We start from the raw sequence: 27,885 nt of genomic DNA on the forward strand, positions 1-27,885 counted from the left end.
GTGAAAGCTGTGGGTCTTGTTTCAGTCTTCTACATGTGGCTATCTAGTTTTCCCAGCACCATTTATTGAATAAGCATTCTTTTCCCCAGTGTATGTTTTTGTCTGCTTTGTCAAAGATGAGATGGCTATATGAGGATGCTTTTATACCTGGGTTTTCAGTCTGATCCATTGGTCTATGTCTCTCATCTTGTGCCAATACCATGATGTTTTAGTTACTATAGCCTTGTAGTGTAGTTTGAAGTCTGGTAAATTGATGCTTCCTGATTTGTTCTTTTTGTCTAAGATTGCTTTTGCTATTAGGGGTCTTCTCTGGTTCCATACGAAGCGAAAAATTATTTTTTCTATATTTTTGAAAAATGATGTTGGTATTTTAATAGGTATTGCATTGAATCTGTAGATCACTTTGGGTAGTATAGACATTTTAACGATGTTGAGTCTGCTGACCCACGAGCATGGTATGGATTTCCATCTGTTTACATCCTCTGCTATTTCCTTCCTCAGTGTTTCACAGTTCTCCCGGTAGAGGTCTTTTACCTCCTCAGTTAAATATATTCCTAGGCATTTTATTTTCTTTGTTGCTATTTTGAAGGGTATTGAGTCTTTGATTTGGTTCTCAGTTTGACTGTTGTTGGCATATAGGAATGCTATTGATTTCTGTACATTGATTTTGTAACCTGAGACTTTGCTGAATTTGTTTATCAATTCTAATAGTCTCATGGCAAAATCTTTGGGGTTTTCTAGGGTATAAGATCATATCGTCAGCAAAGAGAGACAGCAATCCCTTCTGGGCATCTACTCAAAAGAACAAAAGACATTCTATAAAAAAGACATCTGCACTCAAATGTTTATAGCAGCACAATTCACAATTGCAAAGATGTGGAAACAACCCAAGTGCCCATCAATACATGAATGGATTAATAAAATGTGGTATATGTATACCACGGAGTGCTACTCAGCCACAAAAAACAATGGTGATATAGCACCTCTTGTATTATCCTGCATAGAGCTGGAACCCATTCTACTAAGTGAAGTATCCCAAGAATTAAAAAATAAACACCACATGTACTCACAATCAAACTGGTTTTAACTGATCAACACCTAAGTGCACGTATAGGAATAATATTAATCAGGTGTCGGTCAGATGGGAGGGGCAAGGAGGGGATGGGGATGGGTATATACATACATAATGAGTGTGATGCGTACTGTCTGGAGGATGGACACACTTGAAGCTTTGACAGGGTGGGGTAAGGGCAATATACATAACCTAAACATTTGTACCCCGATAATATGCCGAAATAAAAAAAATTTAAAAATTAAACCCACAAAACCCCTGTCACCAACCTCCAGCAGTAGCCTCATATCTCACTATATCTTCCTATACTCTGTATGTTTAAAAATGACCAAGATACTTCCAATTTCTCCAATGTTCCATGAACGTCCCCATTTTCATGTTACTACTCAAGCTGTTTCATCACTTAGAATGCTTTTAAAAAGTCTACATGTATACAAGGTTCTCAACTCTTCCCATCTTAATTGGGATGGGCCTGAGTACAACATTTCTCAAAAATATCCTCTTCCCTTTATTCGAATTTTACATCAATCTTCTTACTACCTATTTGGTTTCCCATGTGCCCTGATACTAGGAAACAATGTACTTTGGGAGAAGGGATGAAAGTATTTCAGTTAATGGAAAGTATTAAGCTCTACCATGATTTAATGATTTTGCATTGTGATCTATATCTCTGTCTTGTTAGTTATTTTTGTTAATCTAGCACCAAAAGACTGATAATTTTTAGGAAATTAATACAGTGAAATATTTGGACCAGCAGGGGTAAGGATCAAACCCAGACTTCAGTTAGTTTAGCTAGGCAGTCCTTCATTTGAGGTCTATTTGTGGCCAACAAGTGCATTACCACTGTCTCACCACACTTTTATTTAATTCCCACAGAGAATATATTTATTTTTTCAGAAAAGTAGTATTTAGGATATCAAAGGGTTGACTCAACCATCTCTTAAATTGAAATAAGAATAGTTTCAACAAGTATGAAATAATGGATTTAATTTTAAAAATTATTTCTCTGAAATGTTTTCGACCAGAAGATAAAAGAAAATTTGTCCAATGTTGATTTGTTCTCAATGCCAACTTCCTCATACAAGCTGAAAATATCAAGATCTAAAATGAACCAACAGTGTTTATATTTACAAATAAAAGTGCCCTGAGATGTAATAAAATCTTATTATTCCATCCACAATGTGATAGAAGGAATTATGAAACCAATTTTCCTTTGTGCTTAGGAAGAGAAAAAGAGACTCCAATTACATACTATAACATCAATTTTAAATGCACTGATTTTTCTTTTGGTATATAAAACATTTTCAAGCTCAGCTTTAAAAAAAATTTTTTTAAATACAAAATGGTTAACATAAATTCCTATAACTGACCAAATGTTTTATAATGTTATTGTATGGTATATTCAAATCCAATCAAAAACAAATTTCAAGTAAGGATTCAAGGGAGAGTAGCAGGAAATATAAATAGAATTCTGTGGATATTATGAATTTTAAATTATTAAAGAATGGTACCAAAATTATTATTTAATATATATATTGTAATAGATAAAAAGAAAATATCTGAACAATTATTTGATACTTCTTTCCTTTTAGGAAAAGATAAGATCTCTTTATAACCCAGGTATTAACTTATAATTAAGTGATTATGGCAATGACAGCAATTTGATATTTCACTTCTAGGTTAATCCCATAAGGAGCTTCACTTTTTCATAAGCCACGCAGCTGATGCCTACTGCAGGAAGCAACTTTATGACATTTGGGGTGATACCCCTGAAAAATCCTCTTTTTCCTTCCTTGCTATATATTTCTTGAATGAGCCGAATCATAGAAACTGTTTTTCCTTCTTCCATCGGGGCTATAAATTGGAAAAAGTAGTATAATTCAGTATTTAATCTTTATATATTAAGATAATCCAATGATAAATGAGAATTTATAGAGATTTAAATTACTTCAGAGTAACCTCTCTCCTTACCTACAATATCTACCTATAATGCTATGCTGTTCTATATGGTAGCTTCTAGACACCTGTGGCTATTTAAATTTAAATTACTTAAAATTACATAAAACTAAAAATTCATTTCCTCAGTTGCACTAACAATGTTTCAAGTACCTGATAGTCACTTGTGAATAGTGGCTATTGTACTGGACAACACAGATATGAAATAGTTCCATTATCACAGAAAGTTCTATTGAACAATGCTTAAAATTCATTCATGAGGGACCTCAAAGGAGCATTTGGAATTGGGTTTGACACAGATATTAACAGCTTCAGAGAGGAACTGATGGGTAACGGGATGGATAGAGAGAGAGATCCTCCATCTGGATTACAATAAAAATTAAATAAAAAATGTAGGCCGGGCGCGGTGGCTCACGCCTGTAATCCTAGCACTCTGGGAGGCCGAGGCGGGCGGATTGCTCGAGGTCAGGAGTTCAAAACCAGCCTGAGCAAGAGCGAGACCCCGTCTCTACTATAAATAGAAAGAAATTAATTGGCCAACTAATATATACAGAAAAAAAAAATTAAATAAAAAATGTAATTAAAAAGAAAAGAAGAAAAGGGATAGAAAAGAATATTACTTACCACATGACCCTTAGTTTCCTACAGTAGATAACAATTGGATTATGTGGGGGGTTTTTCCTCTTGAAAAGTGATAAAAATAATTTCTTAAAATCTAAATTCCTAACACTTCACTCTGAAAGGAATAAAACAGAAACCTTCCTTTCTGCTTAATGTCTCTTCCCTAAGTGGATTGGAATACAAACAATAGAGTTCAATTCCACAAATGTATCAAGTTTCTGATGCAGAATATGACAATGATAGCAGAGCTAGAGGAAAATTACATGTTCGTATGCAGTAACTGTTGATTCAATTTGAAGAAAGCAAAACCTTTTCTATTTTTCCATATGGTACTTCCTAATTATAAACTCCCTAAAGAGATCATCAGTACCTGAAAAAAATGTAGAGAATTTCAAACAGAATTTTGGGAAGAAATAAAATCTAAAATTCACAAAAAGCTCTAGCAGATAAAATAATAAATTAAAGAATCTTGTTTGAAAAATCAGAGACTTACCTTTCAATTTATCAATTCTACAGTGTTTCTGGTTTGAATAATTAATTTATACTCATTTAAAACATACTTTTAAACTTAATTATTATTAATTCATTAAAAATAAAAAACAAAACTCACCTTTAGCCTGCATGCGAGTTCTTAGAAGGTTCAAAGGGAAGCTGGCTAACTGACCACAAGTGTGAGACAATGTACTACATCCCAGCAAAATCATTATCCCAGGATTTACAGAGTTTTTTGAATAATGTTCCAGCCAATAATTCTTCAAAAGCTGTCAGATAAGAGAATAGTAAATATCCTTTAACTACTATGCAATTCTAAGTGGACTAAAGCTTTAGTACAGAGGGGCTATCCCTGCTACCCTATCAGGGACAGAGTACACAGATGTTTTCAAATGAACATATTCATAAAACCTCAGTTCACCTATGTTTCTGCCTCTGGGTATGTTTTGTTTATCTCAATTTTTGTTTGTTTTGTTTTGCTCTGCTTGTTTTTTTGGTTTGTAATAATATTCAAAGACGTGAGCAAAAATCTGGAGATTCTCACAGGGATTAACAGAATATTGTAGAGAAGACGACTACACAATCCACTCTAGGTTAGCAAAACCACATTTTCTCAACCTTTATGACAGACTTATTTTCCCATCTTTGCTTTTCCTTGAATAAAAGTGGCTGGAAGAAATTATTTAGAAATAATGAGTTTAAAATATTATTGACTACCTTTAGACCTGTTCGTTTATTAAAGGATAGCAACTTTAGCATTACATACTGGGATTATTACTACAAAATGTGCAACCTGATACTTTTGAAAAACTAAATTTCAAAAGGTCTTTATTCAGTGTGCACTTATTACGGTCATGTAACCATAAAGACAATGTATAATGGCACTCTGGTATGAAAGCAAAAGATACTGAACTGTAGAAATCAAAGAATGGAGATAGCCCAACATAAACAGTAGAAACAAATTTACTTTAATAAGATCATAGAAGCAAGAAATCAAAAAGAAAAAGAAAAGCATGCTATAATATTCAATGCTTTAATCATCTATAAAAATATAAGTATATTTTTAAGTGATAAATGAAATTAGCTATCTTTCACATGATGAGGGTACTACCTGCCAAAAATATTAATACCACTGGGCCTGAACCTACCTATCCTTCCTGTATTTAGAATGAACTTAAGTTGTTCTAATCTAACACACTCTCACCTGGTTCTTATGACCAAGTGGTATATACTGTTATATATACCAATTGTCTTTCTGAAACAGACATATGGTCATAAAAATGAAAGGAATGGCTGAAAGTAGAGGGAACCTGGAATCCTGCCTGAGCAGCACTACACTACCAGGATTTTGTCCTATCGCCACGCTGCTCTCTTCCCAAACCCCCAATTACTCCTCCCTTCCATCCTAAGTTTTACAACTGTGCAATAGTATCTCAGTTTTCTTAATCTTACCTGTACATCAGATTTTTCTGGGCAGTTAAAAAAAAACCTGAATCCTAGGCCTCTCCATGGGATAATTAAATCAGAATATCTTGGGATATGGCCTAAGAATTCCATTTTTTTTTTTCTGACATCCACATGTAGGTGATTCTGATATGCATCCAGGGTTGAAAACCACTATTTTATCAGAATTTAGGTTTATAATTATTATTACCAAAGCTAATTCACAAAAAAACAAAAAATTATTATTAGAATACCAGATGTCTAATACATAAAATGAAAACCCAAATAAAACCATTTAATTTGCTTCCCAGTCAAAAGTTATTTCATGAAAAGTCATTTATAACCATATTTTTAAAATTAAAAAAACTGTTGTGCCCTATTTTCAAATCTAACACATAATATCATAAGAATAAACTCACCTCATAAACAGCCAAATCTATGCCTGCATAAGGTATAATGCCTAGGAAGTTTGGGACATAACCTCTGAAAAAGGCTCTGACACCTTCTTGTTTGAAAAGCTTCCTGCTACAATCAATAATCCCTGAATACTCTCCAGTGTTACCTACAGCTAGTCTGGTCTTCAGTACCTAAATGTGAAAGAATATAATATATATTGGTCAGATTCATTCAACTTATATAGCAACCCAGTGAGTTGTATTATCTTACAATGCTTATAATTATAAAAATAAAAAAGAAAGCAATCATAAACATAATTGTAACTTCCCAATAATCGTTTCTTAATTAAACAAACTGATACAGCACGGAAGTTTTTTTAATTATTCAAACAGGAAAAAAATGGTGGCTCACGCCTGTAATCCTAGCACTCTAGGAGGCTGAGGAGGGTAGATCACTCAAGGTCAGGAGTTCGAAACCAGCCTGAGCAAGAGTGAGACCCCCATCTCTACTAAAAATAGAAAGAAATTAATTGACCAACTAAAACTATATAGAAAAGATTAGCCGGGCATGGTGGCACATGCCTGTAGTCCCAGCTACTCGGGAGGCTGAGGCAGGAGGATTGCTTGAGCCCAGGAGTTTAAGATTGCTGTTAGCTAAGCTGACGCCACAGCACTCTCTCTAGCCCAGAAAACAGAGTAAGACTCTGTCTCAAAAAAAAAAATAAAAATTTAAAGGTTCTCTATACTTGCTTGGAAAATTGGCTCTCTCAAAAACAGCCAAGACAAAAAAAGTATAAACTTTGTCTTGATTGGGCAAACTGTATATCTCGATGGGGCTGCCTCTAAATAGTGAATAGTAAGCCTTTTGTTTCATGGACTTCTCTACAGGACCAGATACTTCAGATGATCCCATTCTTAAAATTCTGCCCTCTCCTGGGCAGTACACTCTCCTCTTACCCAAGTAAATCTTCTATCTGGTTCACTGGCATGTTTTTCTCCTCTTACTCCCTAAATTAAGGTCTTCTCAAAAGTTTTCTTCTTGGCCGGGCGCGGTGGCTCATGCCTGTAATCCTAGCACTCTGGGAGGCCAAGGCGGGCAGATTGCTCGAGGTCAGGAGTTCGAAACCAGCCTGAGCAAGAGCGAGACCCTGTCTCTACTATAAATAGAAAGAAATTAATTGGCCAACTAATATATATAGAAAAAATTAGCCAGGCATGGTGGCACATGCCTGCAGTCCCAGCTACTTGGGAGGCTGAGGCAGCAGAATTGCTTGAGCCCAGGAGTTTGAGGTTGCTGTGAACTACGCTGACCCCACAGCACTCACTCTAGCCTGGGCAACAAAGTGAGACTATGTCTCAAAAAAAAAAAAAAAAAAGTTTTCTTCTCAACATTCTTTTTAAATACTACTTTTTTCTTAGGCAATCTCATGGATTCAACTAACACCTCTCTAAAGTAACATACCTCACGCCTGTAATCCTAGCTCTCTGGGAGGCCGAGGCGGGCGTATTGTTCAAGGTCAGGAGTTCAAAACCAGCCTGAGCAAGAGCGAGACCCCGTCTCTACTATAAATAGAAAGAAATTAATTGGCCAACTGATATGTATATAAAAAATTAGCCGGGCATGGTGGCGCATGCCTGTAGTCCCAGCTACTCGGGAGGCCGAGGCAGTAGGATCGCTCGAGCCCAGGAGTTTGAGGTTGCTGTGAGCTAGGCTGACGCCAGGGCACTCACTCTAGCCTGGACAACAAAGTGAGACTCTGTCTCAAAAAAAAAAAAAAAAAAAAAAAAAAAAAAATAAAGTAACATACCAAGACTTGAAATCTCAAGTCTCTGTAACACGTCTGTAACTGCCTGCTGCAAATCATAACTTGGTCATCCCACCAATTTGAGCTGTGGCTGAAACTAAATATATGCAAATCTAAACTCAACATCTCTCAGAGTCTGGTTCACTTTCTCCATTCTCTACCTGCGCAACCCTCCTAAACATTCAGGCACAGAACCCAGAACTTCACCTTCTTCCTTTCCCTTTCCCCTGCTTTCTAATTTTCAAGTTGACAGTTCTCAAGATATCTCTAACATGAGTCAATTTCTCTAGTCACTATCATATTTCAAATCCTTATTATCAATTCCCTGAATGATAGCAATATCTTGTATCTAGTCTTCCCATCTCTCTAGTGTTTCCCACTGTAAAAAAAAAAAATCACCAAGGTCATATTTAAGGCTCCAAAGTCTTTAATGGCTTCTTATTTTTTAAGGAATAAAAATTAAATTCCTTAAGCTGTATTCAAGAGTCTTTCTAATCTGGCTCCCACCCTTCAGCTATGCTATTGCCCAGTCCAAAACTAAATACCTAGTTTTTTTAAACCTCCATTTATTTCCACCTAAAATGCCCTTCCTCATAATCCTTGCATGTCAACATTTTAAGCCAAGCCCACATATTCCATTTATGTCTGTCATGAAACCCCTAGCTTGAAATAACTTCTCCCCCTCTGAATTTCCATGACACTTTATATCAATCTCTTTTCTAGAATTTTTATTTTAGATTATTACTATTGAAGTACATATTTTATTTCCCCTTCTAGACTATAAGCTAGATGACTAAAATCCTGGACTGACTCATCTCTGAATCCTGCATAGCATCTAGAAAAATACCTTAAGCTTAGTAGGTATGCAATACAAATTTGCCTGATTAATGAATAAGTGATTCCATCAATTAATCAACAAGATTATCTTCTCAGTCCATCTACAATACTGGCTTTGTCCTAAACAATGACAACAAAATCTACTGAGGCCAACAATCCTATAGCTATAAGGCTGTTTATTTTACAAAATGCTGATCTGAGATCCATTTTTAAAAAGTTATAATTTGCACTAAAAGCATGACTTCACTTAAAATTTTATAATAATACATACCTCCATGGGGTAAATACAGGTCTGGGCAGTTACACCAGCCAATGAACCAGATATAAATCTTTCAGGAATTCCTACATGAGTACCATCAAAACTAAGCCATTTCTTATACTGTATAAATAAAAATATTAAAATGTATAATATTACTGAAACAAGATTTATATTTTTTCTAAGTTTATGACTTAGCAGTATAAACTTATGTTTAAAAGTATAACAGATACCCAATATTAGCACAACCTACTAGAATACCTGCTTTTAATTGTTATGCAATTAATCATCTAAGATAATAAGTAAATCCCCTCTATTTAGTCTCCTTTTTCCTTTTTTTTCCTTCAGAATAAGTTAGCAACATTAAATCACTTAAACATATTTATGAATATGTCATGCAAATGACACAAAGGGGACAGAAATTGTATCTTTATCTCTTTTTAGCACCACACCTTATGTGTAGAAGATACTTAATATTGTTTGATTACTGGATAATCAGGAATAGTAACTTAATGTGAGAAGCTCTTTTATCAAAAACAAAACAAAACCAGATAACAGTTTATTCTGGTTAGTTTAAGTAACAGGTAGGTTATTGCAAGAACACATGTGGAAAAAAGGAAAATGGAAATCTACTCCTAAAAATAAAGGTCAGGTTTCACAGGAACTAAAGTAAGTCACGTTTCATGGAGGTTAAAAGTAGAAACTCATTTGGGATTCAAGATAGCTCTAGCAAGCATATTCTCTTGCCATCTGTTAAGCAGGATAGTTCCTGATTGCCTTTTATTGTGGTCTATAATTTGGCTACTCTTTATGAACTAACTCTGCTACAGTTAATGTGGCAGAGACTGCTATCTGTTCCTAGTCTCCATTTTCTTCTTCCTTTTAGTAACAGGATTGACTCAGCCACAGATGACATTTCCTTTCTCTCCTTTGCAAATAGGTTGTATGGCTAAGTGACTAATTTTGGCCAATGAGATCTGAGGGAAAGCTAGGTGTAAAAATTCTGAGACATTCATTACCTTAAAAAATGATTGCCTTTCCTCCACCTGGGAAATGACAAAGACAGTTATAACCTTTGAAGCCATGTTTGAAGATGGCAGAGCTATTCTGTTAACCCTCATCTTACTTCCATCTTATTTAAGCTACCATATTTTGGAATCTCTTTGCTACATACAATAGCTTATAATGAGCTACAGAAATTGGTTCCTGAATATAGGATGATACCATAACTATTAATAAAATCTAAAATATGTGGCATTGGCTTTCTTGTTAGGACACAGACATTACAGGTTAAGAAGGTGACCTTTTAATGTTTTATGGAAATGCTTGATAGAACTGTCTCTTGTGATAATTTGGAAAGTAGCCCATATGCTTTTTGAGCCTAAAGTTCTAAGCAAACTGGCTGTAAATCTCAGAATGTTGGTCAGTATTGCCTGCTTTTTGCTATTTAGAGCAAGAGCTATGAGACATGGGCTAAAATATACATATTTTTTAATTTTGTGCTTCAGGGTCTTCTCCAAGGCCAGTATGCAGGAATTAGAAGGGAATAGAACTCTGCTAACAGAGTTTTATTTGCTTGGCTTGAGAGTCAAGAAATGTGGGGCTTCAAATTTAGTATAAGCCCCTCTTTCTGTACCCCAATATAAGGAAATAAGATTGTACTAAAGAGCTTGGTTATCTTTAAAAATAAGATGTTCACAATGGTAACATCAAAAATCACTGATTACAGACCACCATAACAGATATAATAATAATAAAGTTTGAAATACTCCAAGAACTGCCAAAATGTGGCATGGAGACAGTAAGTGAGCACATGCGGTTGGAAAATGGTGCCAACAGACTTGCTAAATGCAGGGTTGCATCAAACCTTCAATTTGTAGAAAATGCAATATCTTCAAAGCACATTAAAGTGGATCATAATAAAATGAGGTATGTCTATATTTGGAACTGAACCATTTCCTGGTGTCTGATATAGGTTCCCCCAGAAACAAATGCTTATAAAACAAGTCCCTGGATGACCTTGGCAACCCAGCTCTTCTCCCCTTTCTTGCTTATAGTTCTCAATAATAACTGTAGAATGTGCTAGAAATGCAATATCCTGAGATAAGGAGAAACAAGCCAGAACAGACTGGGCTAGGTCCCCATCCCTCCTAGAACAGGATGTCTTGCAATGCTTTACACTGGCATGCCAAGTTGCCCCCTAGTATAAAATCCAGAGATAAATGCCTTTCGGTGTCCTTCACCTGCAGTGTGATGTAGGACACACACAGCCAAGACTCCATCCACCCAGGGTAACTTTCCTGAGCTTTGGAGGACTGGAGCACCATGAATCTTAGGCTACTGTTAACTTTTACTTCCTGTCTGTAGTATTAAAGTTACTTTACTTAACTTGTGTGTTCTATCTCACCAAGACTCATGCAAGTAGTAGAGCAACCAGTGCACAGAGAACCTGCTTCAAAAGACCCTGAAACAAGGCTTTAAAGGTGATCCTAAGAAACACTGGTAGGGTAACAAGAATGTGCAAGAGGGAATAGTGGAAGCTCATAAACTATGTACCAAGCAAGTTGCCATTGTAGGCAACTGGGGCTTAATCTTGCTGAGGACTTCTGGGAATTAATGTGGAACATACACCTCAGAATTATCCCACCCATGTCCATCAGTCACTAGTAAAGGCTGTTCCCAGGGGCTTTAATTCCCTATCACTCCCATCTTGTCATTTTCAGGAACAGAACAAGTTTCAGAAGTTGAAGAAAGTCCCGAGGCAAATAGATTATAGATGCTGACAGGTAGAAGTCAGGCTATCTTTCACTGAAATGGAAAGGCCCAAGGATATATGAGTGGGTACTTACATATAAGCGGTATTTTTCTGCCTGTTAGTGATAATGAGCAGGGTAACAGTAGCAATAAAGGACAGAAAAGGACAAAGTATAATTTGGATTCCTCAGGGATGAAAGTCTGTATTACTCCACCAAACAAGACACTTGGACCAGCCAAAATAATACCAAAGGTGGTAACAAATATCATTTATAGCCTTGAGAACAGTTACAATAATATTGATTGAAATTCCTTCCTGTTGGGCAAAGGAAACAGCATGGGAGAAGGTCCTGAAACAGGAAGGAGCATAGTGCACTAGAATAAGTGAACGGAAGACAGTTTGACTTCAAGGAAGAATGAGATTGGAGAAGAGGTCAGGAGCCAGGGGCCAAATTATTTTGTACCTTGTTAGTCAAGATAAAGATTTTGGACTTTGCAATCAAGAGAAATTAAGAGACCACTGGAGGGTTATAAGGCAGAGAGACAACATAACCAGATTTATATTTTTAACAGACAACTCTGGTGGCAGTATGAAGAATGGATTACATATATGAAGATATCAGTTGGTAGTCTACTGCAGTAGTCCAGGTGGAAGACAACAGTGCCCAGAATTGCTGAGGAAGATGTAAGAAATAAAAGATTTCTAGATGTCAGCAAGATGTCCAATTGGAAGGTCTCAATGCTTGTCCCCCACAAAAACCATGACTACACAATTACCTACTGATGAAAATAGCTTTGGGAGGCTCCAGAGTACAATGAAGCAGCTGCAGCAACCCAGTAGAACCCTAAAGCCGAGGATGGACATGTAGAAAAACAGAGGAAGCATTTTACTTTTGTCACTCCACCCCCTAGTCCAGTGTATAGCTCAGGACCAAGAGGCATCCCCTAGGTCACAACTTCCTTCTTAGGGGCAAGGGAAAATGAGAGCAGGAAGACCTTAGAAGCCTTAACCTCTAAGGACCTCCATATTCTTTGCTAATGCTTATCTCAATTGATAGAGCTGCCAGGAGTACATGCCACTTTGCTTCCCCCCAGAAGGAACTGCCACCACACCCCTTCCAGGCCAGACTCATGCCCCATCTGGCACCACCACATACATATCCCAGACTCTAGCTCTGTGACCACCCCACTCAGGCCTGCACCCCATACACTGGTACCACCACTGCTCCACACACACGTGCACCCCAGATCCTGACTCCACAGACATTATGTGTGCACCACTTCATACCCAAGCACCACCGCTGTTCTGTTTGCCCTGGACAAGGACACCAGCACCACTGTGAGTGGTGAAAGACCCTAATATCAAGGGTGATCCCTTGATTATAACTTCTTCCTGTGGGAGAAAGATGAGAAGAAGCACCCAAGCAGCCTTCACCACTGAGGACCTGAGCAACTCTCACTGTTGCTGCAGACACCCACAACCTTGGCTACAAAGGATTCCTGCAGTCTGTGGTAATGCTGACCTCATCTGACAGAGCTGCCTACACTCTATGCCACTGCACCTTCCCTTCAGCCAGAACTGCCACACTCCACCTATCTAGTACCCTTGCACTAATCCATAGGTGACAGTCTTTTTTCCACTAAAGCCAGTCTGTAAAGCCTGGAAGAGGTGACTCGTCCTTCAAATGTTCAGGCACCAACACAAGGCTACAAGGAACACACAAAAAAATCAAGGAGCCATTACATCACCAAAGAAACACAATAGTTTTCCAGTAACTGACTCCAAAGAAATGGAGATCTACAAAGAACCTGACAAAGAATTCAAAGTAGGCCGGGCGCGGTGGCTTACGTCTGTAATCCTAGCTCTCTAGGAGGCTGAGGTGGGCGGATTGTTTGAGCTCAGGAGTTTGAAACCAACCTGAGCAAGAGCGAGACCCCGTCTCTACTATAAATAAAAAGAAATTAATTGGTCAACTAATATATATAGAAAAATTAGCTGGGCATGGTGGCGCATGCTTGTAGTCCCAGCTACTCAGGAGGCTGAGGCAGAAGGATTGCTTGAGCCCAGGAGATTGAGGTTGCTGTGAGCTAGGCTGACGCCACGGCACTCACTCTAGCCTGGGCAACAAAGTGAGACTCTGTCTCAAAAAAAAAGAATTCAAAGTAATTATTTTAAAGAAGCTCAACAAGCTACAAGACAACAAAGACAGATAACTCAATGAAATCAGGAATACATTACAGGAACAAAACAGGAAGTTTAAGAAAGAGATAGAAATCCTTTTTTAAAAAACCAAAATAAGTTTTGGAGCTGAAGAAGACAATGAGTGAAATAAAAATTCAAGAGAGAACCTGAACAGCAGACTTAATCAAGAAGAAAGAATTGGTAATCTTGAAGACAATTCATTTGAAATTATCCAGAAAAGGAAAAAGAATGAAAAGAGTAAACAAAGTCTATGGGATTTATGGGACACCATAAAGCAAACCAATATATGCATCATGGAAGAGAGAGAAAAGGAGGTAGAAAGCTTATTTGAAGAAATAATTGGCTGGATATGGTGGCTCATGCCCATAACCTCAGTACTTTGGGAGGCCGAGGTAGGAGGATTACTTAGGGACAGGAGCTCAACCACCCTGGGCAACATAGTGAGACCCTATCTCTACCAAAAATTTAAAAAATTAGCTGGGTATGGTGGCATGCACCTGCAGTCCTAGCTATTCAGAAGGCTGAGGTGGAAGGATCACTTGAACTCAGGAATTTGAGGCTGCAGTGAACTATGATCACACCATTGCACTCCAGCCTGGGCAACAGAACAAAACTCTGTTACTAAGAAAGAAAAGAAAAAAGAAAGAAAAGAGAAAAAAAGTAAAGGAAGGAAAGGGAAAGGGGAAAGGAAAGGAAATGCTAAAAACTTGCCAAATCTTGAGAGGGAAATAGATATCCAGGTTCATGAAGCTCAAAGATTCCCCAAATAGGATCATCCCAAAGAGGATTACACTGAGATACTTTATCAATTGCCAAAAGTCAAGGACAAAGAGAAAATTCTGAAAGCAGCAAAAGAAAAGTAACTCATCATATATAAAGTTTTTGTAAAACTTTTAGCAAATTTCTCAGCTGAAAACTATAGAACAGTAGTATATGGAATGATATAGTCAAAGAACTGAGAGAAAACAATTGCAAGCAAGGATTCTACACCTGGCAGAATTATCCTTTGAAAATGAAGGAGAGATAAAGTCTTTACCAAAAAAACAAAAACTGAGAGAGTCTGACAAAACTAAACCTACCTTACAAAAAAATACTTAAAGGAGTTCTTCAAATTAAAAATAAAATATTCTAAATAGCAATGTGAAAGCATATGTATGAATAAATCTCAATGATAAACGTAAATATGCAGACAAATACAGATTAATTTAACACTGTAATGGTGGTGCATAAATTACTTTTAACTCTAATATAAAAGTTAAAAGATAAAAATTTGTTAATGGATACACAACATAAAGAGAAGCAAACTCTGACTAGAGGAACACAAAGTGGGAGAGAGGATTAATGTATAGAATTTTTGCATGCGATTGAAGTTAAATTGTTATCAACTTAAAACAGATCACTAAAATTACAAATATTTTATGCAAGTCTTCATCTAACCACAAACAAAAAACTGTAAGAGATACAAAAATATAAAGAGAAAATAATCAAAGCAAATCACCACAAAAAATATCATGAAATAATAAAAAAATATGGCATTGAGAGGAAGAGAGGAAGAAAACAACTGCAAAACAGACAGAAAACTATTTACAAAATGGCAATAGTAAGTAGTCACCTATCAACAATTACTTTAAATGTAAACCCATTAAACTCACCAACCAAATGATATACAGTGGCTGAATGGATGCAATAACAAGATCCAGCAATATACTGTCTTTAAGAGACTCACTTTTTATATTTAAAGACACACAGGCTGAAAGTTAAGGGATAGGAAAAGACATTTCAGGTAACGGTAACCAAAAGAAAGCATGGGTGGCTAGACTTATATCAGACAAAATAGACAGTAAATCAAAAACTATCTCTAGAGACAAAGAATGCATATAATCATAAAAGGGACAATTGAACAGAAGGATATACCAATTATAAATATACATGCACCCACCATCAGAGCACCTAAATAAATAAATATTGAAAGAACTGATTAGGAAAGTAGACACCGTCACAATAATAGTAAAGGATTTTAATACCCCACTTTCAATCATGGACAGACCACCCAGACAGAATATCACTAAAGAAACAGCTGACTTGAATAACAAATAAGACCTAATAAACGTATACAGAACCTTCCACACAACAGCAGCAACAGAATACTCATTCTTCTCAAGCATACATGGAACATTCTCCAGTATAGATCACATGGTTAGGTTACAAAAAAAGTCTTAACAAATTTAAGAACACTGAAATCATTCCAAATATCTTTTTTGACCATAATAAAATAAAACGAGAAGTCAGTATGGGTCTGACTATGGGATGCAGCAAAAAAGCAGTATGAAGAGAGAAGCTTATAGTAATAAATGCTAGATTAAAAAAGAAGATTTCCAGTAAACAACCTAACCTTACACCTGAAGAAACTAGCAAAAGAACTAAGGCCAAAACTAGTATCAAGAAATAAAAATGATTAGAGCAGAAATAAATCAAATAGAGAAGAAAAAGGCAATAGAAGAAATCAACAAAGCTAAGAGTTGATTTTTTGAAGATAAACAAAATTGACAAAGCCTTACCTGGACTAAGGGAAAAAAAGAGGAAAGACTCAAATAACTAAAATTAAAAATGAGAAAGGAACATCACAATTGATATCACAGAAATAAGGATTATAAGAGACTACAGTGAAAAATTATTCACCAAGAAACTGGGTAACCTGCACAAAATGGATAAATTGCTAGAAAAATACAATCTACCAAAACTGAATCAAGAAGAAATAGAAAGCCTTCACATACCAATTACAAATAAGGAGACTTAATTAGTAATCAAAAACTCCAAAGGGAACACTCTCAAATTCACTTTATGAGCTCCCCATCACACTGATTTCAAATGAGACACTGTGCCTAAACTCTATATGCAAACAACATAATTTATGCTAAACACCTGCTTTCTTTCTGGCAGTCTAAAAATTTGGAACATACTAGGCAAAAGGTACTTATGTGACTAGCCCCAGTAAAACCTTGGGCACTGAGTTCTAATGGGCTTTCCTGATAGACATTTCATACGTATTGTCACAACTCATTGCTGGAGGAATTAAGCATATGCTTTGCGACTCCACTGGAAGAGGAATCTTGAGAGCTTACACCTGGTTTCCTCTGGAGTTCACCCCATATGCCCTTTCTCTTTGCCAATGTTGCTTTGTATCCTTTCACTGGAAACACAGCCATGAGTGTGACTATATGCTGAGTCTTGTGAGTCCTCCTAGTGAATCACTAAACCTGGGGGTGGTTTTGCAGACCCTAACACAGTCTGAAATTTCAGTTATTTTATTTACACATTCTTAACTGTTTTTTCCAGCATGACAGATGACATTCACATTTGCCATGCATTTCCACGGGATATGTTTTATGTACAATTCCATGCATGCCAGTTATAAGTCTGCCTTTCTCTCCTAGTTGTAATCAAGTATCATAATAAAAATAGTTTATAGTCTTATCTATTAAAAATAATAGCAAATGCTCACAAATGGATGTCAGATATTGTTCTAAGCACTTAATTTATGTATTAATTCAATTAATTCCCACAACAATCCTAACCATGATTCCCTCTATTTTAAGTGAAGGAAAATTTAAGAAAACTAACGCGCAGAGAGGTTATATAGCTAGCAAGTGGTGGAGCTAGGATTTGAACTTAGAAAGTCTGGCTCCAGAGTCATGACCTTAACTACTACCCCATATAGTCTCTCTTTTAAGTAAACCACTCACAACTTTTGATATTTAACTATTATTCATAATAATGTATAATGAACCTCAGTTCATTTAAGTCACACCCTAATATGTCATAACATTTTGATTGAGAACCTCTACTCTGACATAACATTAGAACCATTGTCCCAAGATTGGGGGCCAATCCTAAAGAACTGGGACCAAGAGATTAGATTCTAACTCTGACTCTATCACCAACTAAATGTGTCCATTCAAGTAAGTAACTGATCCCTTCTTGCCTCAATTTTCATATCTATAAAATCACAGCACTAGGCCATTTACTCAGTAACATTCGATAATGTGCTGGCACCATTCTGGGAATGATGCTGTGGTTTCTATCCTAAAGAATCATATTATTTTTCTGGAAGACATAGTTTAAAACATATATTTTAAAAAAAAAAGGTACAAACTGATTAAGTGGCAGAGCCTGCTAGTACTGTCCCAATATCCATTCTCCCTTTCTTCCTAAGAAATAAAAACTTTATTTACAGTTGTACATACTGTTTCCCAGCTAAAAACCACATTCTTAGATTCCTATTCAACTAAATGTATTAATGTGTACAAGTTTGGGCTAATAATATATAAGCATAAGTACTATATGTCACTTTTGGGAAGTGTCCTGCATGGAAGGGGAAATGTGTTTCTTTAGTTCTTCCCCTAGTTGCTACTTGGAACTTAGGTGAAATTGCTACAGTTCCATCCCTGACTCATGAAGACAAGGACCATACCCTACAGATGGCAGACAGTGGATTTGGAACAAGTAAATTTCTTTTCACCTTCAAGACACTTCCATACCAGCCCTAAACTCCCTATCCTCAGACTTCTTGTGATCAAGAAGTAAACTTCTATTTCACTTTAATCACTATAGTTCAGGGTTTTCTGCCACATACATCTGAACCTAATTCTAGCTTATATAAGTAGTAAAGACATTAAATATACTAGGGTAGAAAGAGGAGACACCACGGTAGGTTACTTATTAGGAAATGTAAAGACTTGGGTTCTTGAAAGAATGTAGATATGTGAGATGGAGAAAATGGTCACCCAATGAAGGAGAAAATGTCAGCAAAATTGAGGAGACAGGAAAAGTATAATTTATTATGGTATAATAAGATTCTTTTAGTTGAAGCAGTATATTGTCAAGCAGTAGGAGTACTAGACATGTTAAACAGGAATAAATTACAGAAGGTTTTAATGCTAGGATAAGGACTTTACATGGGGTCCAAGAAGTAAAATACAATAACTCATTTTGCTTCTTTACTTCATACAACACCACTCCTATGATAAAATGTTCTGCTGTGGGTTATAGAAAAAGAATGAGTCCTCAAGAACAGAGTGAACCAGAGAAGAAGGTTGGGCTTTGAGTTAGTGAGAAAACAAATGAGATTATAAATAATGCTGAGCAGGAACAACTTCTCTTTTTCACATCTTGTGTGGCATTCCTTTCATTCTCTTTTCTCCCTCGAGATGGTGTGCCCTTGGAAAGGCGAGCAGGAACCAGGATGGGGCCTAAGGGAGCAGAAGTATGAAACAGGCTACTTAAGACTATCTCTAGTCAAGTCTCCTACTGTGTAGGGAAAAGGATGTCCTTTTTTTCTTACTTATGACCCACTCCAGCTCATCAGGGCTGCAGACTAGAAAGAAATTTGAAGCCAAAGTCCTAGTTAGTAATGAACAGTGTATTTGCTTGCAGTGTCCTTTATGCCTAAGTATGTCACTATAAAGAAGTGAGAATGGCATATTGATGAGTCAGGGCTCAGGTCATTTTTTAGAGAAAATACACCTTAAATTTCAACAGCGAGTTTTGATAGAATGTAAAATCCAGAAGGGCAGAGAAAGTATCCCCAGACTCTCAGTATGAGATCTAGCACATGGTAGGTACACAATAAATATCTGAATCTACGAAACCACCAAAATTCAAAACCTATTGAAAAAAAGATGTTGTAGATCCACATGCTACCTGATACCACTTTAAACTCATAACTGCTAACTTCAACCGGACCCTTGCTGCCAGCAATCTTATTTCATTTCCTCAATCCATTTGCTTTCCCATTCTCCTAAAAGACTATTTCATACCTTCTTCTCTTTCTCCAAACCTCTAGTATATCCTTGCTTTTCATTGCACTGAAGAAATTAAGCACTAGGGAGAAAACTGCCAAAAATCTACTGCACCTGTGTTCACTTATTAGCACCTCTCCTGTAACTATGGATGAAGTGCTTTGCCAAAGCCACACCCTTCCATGAGCATTAGTTCCCATCTACTCTCACCCACTTAAAGATTCAAGGATAATCCTCTACTAATACTTTCCTCTCTTTCCTATATTACCAATGGTCCCCTCTCTACTGGATCATTCCCCTAAGCATACAAGCATTGCTTTTGCCATTTCTAGAAAAACATTCTCTTGATCTGACACCCTTTCCAGTTACCACCACATCTCCCCTCTACTCTTCACAGTAAAACTCCTTGAAAGAGTTGTCAATTTCTATCTCCAATTTCTCTCCTCTATTTTCCCCATATCCATTGTCATAACCTAACATACCATATATTTACTTGTTTGGTCAGTGTTTCCTCCTACCTATATTCTAATATAAATTTCTTGAGAAGAAGGTGGGGTTTTGTTGTTGTTGTTGTTTAGTTGGTTTTAGTTGGTTTTTGTTTTTTGGTTTTTTCCTGTTTCATTTGCTGAGACATCTTAATGACCTAGAAAGGGGTTTGGAACACATTAGGTGCTCAAGAAACACTTGTTGATAAAATAAATACTTGTTGCACAAGTATAAGCTAATTCTCATTTAAGTAAGAGATGTATGTTTTTAAGATGTGCATTACAACTAAGTCCAGTGTCCTATTTATTTATCTAGTTTTTTTTCAGCTGTTTGAGTTGAAAAAGGATATTATCAATATTTTATATTTTCTTAAAATTTTGAGGTCCTGTGACTTTATAAATAAGATCCTACAAAAGAATCACTTTAATTCTATATGCTATAAAAATGTTTAAAGAAAAGAGAATTATTACAAGACTTAGAGTGAAAATGGAAAACTTGAGAGGTACACAGAGTACTTTTGGACTCATATGACTTATAATATTTGAAAATAGATATATCTCTCAATGTGAATTGTTTAAGCAAAAGTAAAATCCTAAATCAAATTAACAAATTTTAAAATTCACTTCATATTTTTAATCTGTTCATCACTTGACAAAACTAAGAGATTGATCCTCTATTCATTAACAAATGAACTGAAATCTCTATAAAACATTCAAATTGTTCAAAAGAGAACCCAATGTGATGAAATGTTTTGTAAAGTCTTCCCCTATTCTAACATTGACATTAAAAGAACTAATACACATCAGTTATGATAATATAATGTAATTCATGGAACTTCTTATAAATAATAGCAATATGAAAACACAAAAATAATCAATTAGTAAGAATAAAGTCGCCAATATTTACATTGACAACTATTGCTTGTGCACACTCCAGTTTTCTATTTCATGGAAGTCTAAATTTTTTGAAATTAAATTTAAAAGTTGATTTCTGTTTAAAATTCCACAGACAATATTATTTTACCTGTTCATAGGCCCCAACCTTGAGTGCTGTCTCTGGTGCAATTTTAAAAATATTTACACCATTTCCTCGCCAAAGAGAAAAAATTCCTCCTTCTTTTATCATCTGCTCAACCACACTAGTCAATCTCATTTTCCTTGTCTTTAAACTATGAACCTAAAAATGAATAGCAAATTCATTTATTTTTTTCATTTTACAGGCATTGTGGCATGAGTATTGCTTATTGCTAATAAAATATATATACATAAATGTATAAATTCAAGATTTTCAACACCACCTAAGTTTTTCTCCAGAGACAGATAAAACTGATATATTAATTTTTCTTATCTCTAAATACATATGTTAATTAATGTAACATAACAAAGAAAAAATAACTTAAGGAAAACAGAAATAACTATTTAACAAGTAACCAGAGAATTTCAGCATAAGATGTGTTGATGCTACCAAAATATTACAAGACTGTTAAAGAGTACATTGAAATATTCACTGAAAAAAGTATGGATGAAAATACATCAATCTTTGAACAGTGGATACTACTGGTAGCAAGGTGTTATGGGCTGAAATGTGTCCCTCAAAATTCGTATGTTGAAGTCCTGACCCCTCATTCCCTGAGAATGTGACCTAATTTGGAGACGGTCTTTACAGAGATAATCAAGTTAAAGTGAGGCCATTAGGGTGGACCCTAATCTAATATGACTGGCAGCTTTATAAAAAGGGGAAATTCGGACACAGAGACATGACACAGACAGAGGGAAGACAATGTGAAGAGACAGAGAGAGAAGACTGCCATCAACAAGTTAAAGAGAGAGACCTGGAACAGATTCTTTCTCACAGTCCTAAGAAGAAGTCACCCCTGCCAACACCTTGATTTTGGACTTCTAGTCTCCAGACTATGAGACAATAAATTTATTTAAGCCAGTCAGTTTGTGGTACTTTGTAATAGCATCCCTAGTAAACTAATACACGAGGATTATAGGTCATTTTAATGTCTTCCTTTGTGCTTTTCTGTGTTTTCTCATTTTTCTGATGTATTATTTTATAATAAGAAAAATGTTAATTTTAAGAAGGTGAACATTAAAACACTAATAAAATGCCCTCCTGTCTAAAAGAGAAAAATAATGAAAGAGCAAGGCAAAATGGGCATTCTCATCTCCTGTGGGTAGAAAAAATCTAGAAAACAATTTAGCAATATATATACAGCCTTAAAAATGTTCATATCATTACTTAAACTTCTAGGAATTCTTTTGAACAAGTAATATTAAATATAAAACATTTATAAACAATGGTATATATCATAAAATTACAAAAAAATTTCCTTAAAAGGAGATCAAAAACCACCAACATGTCTAAGTATAGGAAAAATTGATAAATTATGACACATCTATTCGAAATACAACAAAGCCATTAAAAATTGTACTTAAAGAATATAAAGTAGGCCTGGCGCAGTGGCTCAAGCCTGTAATCCTAGCACTCTGGGAGGCCAAGGTGGGCGGATAGCTCAAGGTCAAGAATTCAAAACCATTTTTTTTTTTTGGTCGGGCTGCAGCTCCTTCAGAATCATGGCGCCGTCGCTATGGAAGGGGCTGGTGGGCATTGGCCTCTTTGCCCTAGCCCACGCCGCCTTTTCCGCTGCTCAGCATGAGGAAATGACTGGTTAAAGGTAGTGTTAGAGTCAGATTAGCCTTCATGCAAACAAGAAAGCTACTTGAGAATTGAACAGACAGTAGGAGATCGTTCATATATGCAATTAACAGAAAAGGAAGATGAATCACTGTCAATAGATATAGTTCTTCAGACGCTTCTGGCCTTTGCAGTTACCTGTTATGGTATAGTTCATATTGCAGGGGAGTTTAAAGATATGGATGCCACTTCAGAACTAAAAAATAAGACATTTGATACATTAAGGAATCACCCATCCTTTTATGTATTTAATCATCGTGGTTGAGTACTGTTCCAGCCTTCAGATTCAACAAATTCTTCAAACCAAGATGCATTGTCCTCTAACACATCGTTGAAGTTACGAAAACTCGAATCACTGCGTCGTTAAGATTTTTACAAATTATGATAACAGGACAGGACATAGAGCTGGAATATTGGAGTTTGGGGTATAAAACACTCCCTCCTCCCATCAGTATTTATACTTATCTTTCAGACCTAATTAAAAAAAAACTATGGCCCTTGTTTATACACTGTTAATCAAATCATTAATGCAGTATAAGTTATCCGTGGAATGAGTCTTTGGTCTTTCATATAGAGAATTTTTTTTTCATTTAAAACAAAGTTATGTCCTTTGTAAAAGCCACTGTTTTGAACACATTTCCTTGGAAAACGGTGGTTTTTGTGATTATTTTCTTAGATTTCTTTTCTTTTGCACTACAGTTTTTAGAATCCTTTTGGAAATACTATGTGACTACTGCATTTTGCAGCATGAATTATGGCAAAATGGTCTTCATTTCTCAACATATGGACTTCTCTAATGAGACCAAAATGGTGATTTATCGGTTTTTCTTGTGTCCCCTAAAAGTGGCTCTGCTTTGGCAGATACTTGCCAGCTTTTAATTTATCCATGACTTCTCACCCAATCCCACTCCTGTATAACTTCTTACGTCAGCTGTCTTGTTTCATCACTTCAGAGATTCTGTGTGCAGTGGGTAATTTTGTGTCAGAAATTCTTTGTCGTAACAAGTATATTTAACAAGCTCAACTTGCTGTAAAGCTACCTGTGCTTCTTCATTTATCTGTAAAAATTTTCCCTAATTGATTATGTAGTGTAAAAGTAGTTGGAGATAGACCAAAAGACCATTTGTGATTTCATTATCCTGCCTATGTAAAAGAATGGTAATCACTGAGGAAAACTGATTACTTGTCATTAGCCAGTTTAACTTATTCAAAGTCTTTGTTGGTTTATTTCATACTGAACTAGTGAATCAGTGAAAATAAGGAAATTTTTCATTAATCTAAAGGAAGACTTCAAGGAATTGGGCCAAATATGTTCTAAATATTTGGAACTGATATATTTAATTTTTTAGAAAATTATGGTCATTTAAGAAATTATTTTGTAGCTTCTGATTTATAGCAGGCTTAGAGTTTTCCATCTTCACTATATGGTGCTGAAGTGAAAGTGAGGATGAGGATCTAGAGTTGAATTTTTTTTGAAACAGTAATTTTAGTTTCAGGGAAATGTGGCTAGCTCTTTGAGCTAGAAAGCTGCAGGAAGCTGAACATTTCCTTGTAGAGAACATTGCTTTTGTTAAATTGTACAGGTATAAAAACATTGCTTTTGTTGAACTGTATAGGTGTAAAGGGAATAATTGTATGCAGGTTTGAAAAGGAAATGTGCTTTAGGCACAAAAGAGTCATAAGATGCCCTTATACTTGATGGCATTTTTTCCCATTAGAAAGGAACCTCAGCTCTTGTATTCTGCCAGATAACACATAGCCCGAAAGCACAAGATTATTTTGTCATTGGATTTTTATTGTTGTTTAGTTTTGTTTTGTTTTGTTTTACCAACCCAGTCTGTTGTAGAACACTGACTCTGCTCTCTAATGAGAACAAAGTTAGACATTTGCTAATAACCTGAAATGATTTAGAAATGAGTTAAAAATATGAAATCAGGGGTTAAAGTGACGATGATCAAAATAGTGTGTGAAAAACATGCTCCTTCCATCAGGCTTGTGTACCATTTCCTTAGGTATGACTTGATTTTGGAAGAGCCTCCTGTTTTCTTTTTTGGGGTTGTCTTCCTTTCCTAATATGTATTTGTGATGATGTTACTGAGCTATAATTCACCCAATTAAAGGGTGCAATTCAGTGATTTTCAGAATGTTCACAAAGTTATACAACTATAACCACAATCAATTTTAGAACATTACCCCAAGAAGAAGCCCCATCCCCTTAGCAGTCACCTCTTCTTTCCTCCCACCCTCCAGCCCCTGGCAACCACTAATCTTACTTCTGTCTCTGTAGGTTTGCCTACTGTGATCACTTCATATAAACAAAATTCTATAACATCCGGTCTTCTGTGAATTGCTTCCCAAATAGGTTTTCTGTGTGGAGTGAGAAATTCTTCTCATCTTGAGAACACTTATTGCTATGAAAGGGAGTGGTTGGTAAAATCAATAGATTTAAGGAGGGAGAGCCAGATACCTAACAGGTTTCTCAGTTAATCTTATGCTGCATAATTTTTCCTTGTAGCCAAGCATTCATAATATTATATTTTGCTTGAGCCAGAGGTGGTGGTTTGCACCTATCCTCCCAGCTATTTAGAAGGTTGAGGTAGGAGAGTCGCTTAAGGCCAGGAGCTCAAGACCAGCCTGGGCAACATAATGAGACTCCGTCTCTAAAAAACAAACAAACAAAAATGGCCAATCTTTAGAATGGTTAATGAAATCTTTGCCTGCCTGGTCAGGAAAGAAAGTCCTGCTAAAAATGATGCCAAATAATTTGGCAGGTAATTGACACAGTAGTTGTCAACTCTGTCTACCTTTGTTAGCAGCTTGTATACCAGGTGAGCTCCACAAATTTTTTTTTAATCGACTCCAGCGAATTTCTGCTGTCTTTTTGAAGTATGTACCATAGGACTAAAAGTGATTTGGGTGCATTATAGCACTGCTAAATGTACTAAGTACAGAATTTTATTTGCAGTACTACGAAAGTCCGTTACTGCCTAGGGTAGTTCAAAACATATAGTGATTTGAGCTAGTTAACCTTGCAGTTTACATGATTTCAGTGACATTTAGAAGTGTGTACCAATCAGAGCTCTCTCAAATACAGGAAGACTCACTTTTAACCAAGGAACCAGGCAAATACTATGGGCTAATGGCCCAGCTGTAGAACATGCAGATCAGTGAACTAGAGACTATTATGCTCTGTAACTCCCTAATGATTGTCTCCTAATCATTGTGGCTTATTTCTGAATGGCATGACAGCATCTTCCTGGTGGTACGTGGCCTGTTTCCATGATGTATTGAGTAGTGTTGTTTGTTGCGAGCATCGATGCCTATAACACCAAGCTAAACACATTGTTTTGGATATGTTTCCTCTCTAAATGACCTTGCTCTGTCCAATAAATAAATGATTGTCTCACCCTGAAAAAAAAAAAAAAAAAGAATTCAAAACTAGCCTGAAAAAGAGCAATCAATACCCCATCTCTACTATAAATAGAAAGAAATTAACTGGCCAACTAAAAATATATATGTAAAAAATTAGGTGGGCATGGTGGCACATAGCTGTAGTCCCAGCTACTTGGGAGGCTGAGGCAGCAGGATTGCTTTTTGCCCAGGAGTTTGAGGTTGCTATGAGCTAGGGTGACGCCATAGCACTCTAGCCCGGGCAACAGAGTGAGACTGTCTCAAAAAAGAAAAAAAAAAAAAAAAAAAAAGAATATGAAGTAACATGAAAATATGCCCATGTTATACTGTTAATCACAAAAACAATAAACAGAAGATATATATGTATTTTAAAGTAATCACTACTATATAAAAATATTTTTTAAAAAATAAGACGGTAGTATTAATAGATCATTTTGGGTGGTAAGAAGATAATTTTCTACTCTCCACTTTTCTATTTCCCAGATTTTCTTAGTAGGCACATATTTGCTCTATACAAATTTAAAAGCACAAATAACTACAGAAACTTCTTAATGTGGCTTTGACAAAATAGTAACAGTGTTATTTATTTATCTTATTTCTGTATAAAAATGATAGCCTTCATTTTTTTAGTACTATATGCCAAATATTATGCTATAAGCACCTTATAAAATCTTTCTTAATTCTTTAAAATAACTCTGGTATTAGGATCCCCATTTAAACACCCAATTGGGAAACTGGGAGTGATCAAATGACTTGCCTAGAGTTATAAAGTATCAAAAGCGTTTTCATACCCAGGACTCTCTGACTGCAAAGTTCTTGCTGTTAAAAACATTAAGCTTCATCCCAGGGATGCAGGGATGGTTCAACATACGTAAATCTATCAATGCAATTCACCACATAAACAGAAGCAAAAACAAAGACCACATGATTCTTTCAATAGATGCAGAAAAAGCTTTTGACAAAATTCAACACCCTTTCATGATACGAACACTTAAGAAAATAGGCATAGAAGGGACATACCTAAAAATGATACAAGCCATATATGACAGACCCATAGCCAACATCATACTGAATGGGGAAAGATTGAAATCATTCCCACTTAGAACTGGAACCAGACAAGGCTGCCCACTATCTCCACTTCTGACCAACATAGTGCTGGAAGTCTTGGCTACAGCAATCAGACAGGAAAATGGAATCAAAGGTATCCAAATAGGGGCAGAAGAGATCAAACTTTCACTGTTTGCTGATGATATGATATTGTATCTAGAAAACCCCAAGGATTCAACCAAGAAACTCCTGGAACTGATCAATGAATTTAGTAAAGTCTCAGGATACAAAGTTAATACACAGAAATCAGAGGCATTCATATACGCCAACAACAATCTAATTGAGAACCAAATCAAAGACTCAATTCCCTTCACAATAGCAACAAAGAAATTAAAGTACCTAGGAATATATTTAACCAAAGAGGTAAAAGACCTCTACAGGGAGAACTATGAAACACTGAGGAAGGAAATAGCAGAGGATGTAAACAGATGGAAATCCATACCATGCTCGTGGATCGGCAGACTCAATATCATCAAAATGTCTATACTACCCAAACTGATCTACAGATTCAATGCAATACCTATTAAAATCCCATCAGCATTCTTCACA

At 36.0% G+C, this 27,885-nt stretch overlaps 1 protein-coding gene and 1 pseudogene across 1 annotated transcript in view; one reads left to right on the plus strand and one right to left on the minus strand.

Annotated features, from left to right (window-relative positions):
- Positions 1-2,599: 2,599 nt before the first annotated feature.
- The window catches only part of LOC105864053 (mitochondrial adenyl nucleotide antiporter SLC25A24-like), an 87,024-nt gene continuing 61,738 nt past the window's right edge, over positions 2,600-27,885 (minus strand). The window contains exons 6-10 of the mRNA XM_012751704.3: positions 21,142-21,294; positions 8,893-9,000; positions 6,004-6,171; positions 4,260-4,410; positions 2,600-2,926 (exon numbers count right to left, since the gene is read on the minus strand). Of these exons, the coding sequence (XP_012607158.1) occupies positions 2,748-2,926; positions 4,260-4,410; positions 6,004-6,171; positions 8,893-9,000; positions 21,142-21,294 (759 nt within the window). The 3' untranslated portion in view covers positions 2,600-2,747. The remainder of the gene's footprint in view (positions 2,927-4,259; positions 4,411-6,003; positions 6,172-8,892; positions 9,001-21,141; positions 21,295-27,885) is intronic.
- Positions 22,683-23,195, plus strand: LOC109729947 (ER membrane protein complex subunit 5 pseudogene; annotated as a pseudogene).

Source organism: Microcebus murinus, chromosome 2 (assembly GCF_040939455.1).
Source record: "Microcebus murinus isolate Inina chromosome 2, M.murinus_Inina_mat1.0, whole genome shotgun sequence".
NCBI lineage: Eukaryota > Metazoa > Chordata > Mammalia > Primates > Cheirogaleidae > Microcebus > Microcebus murinus.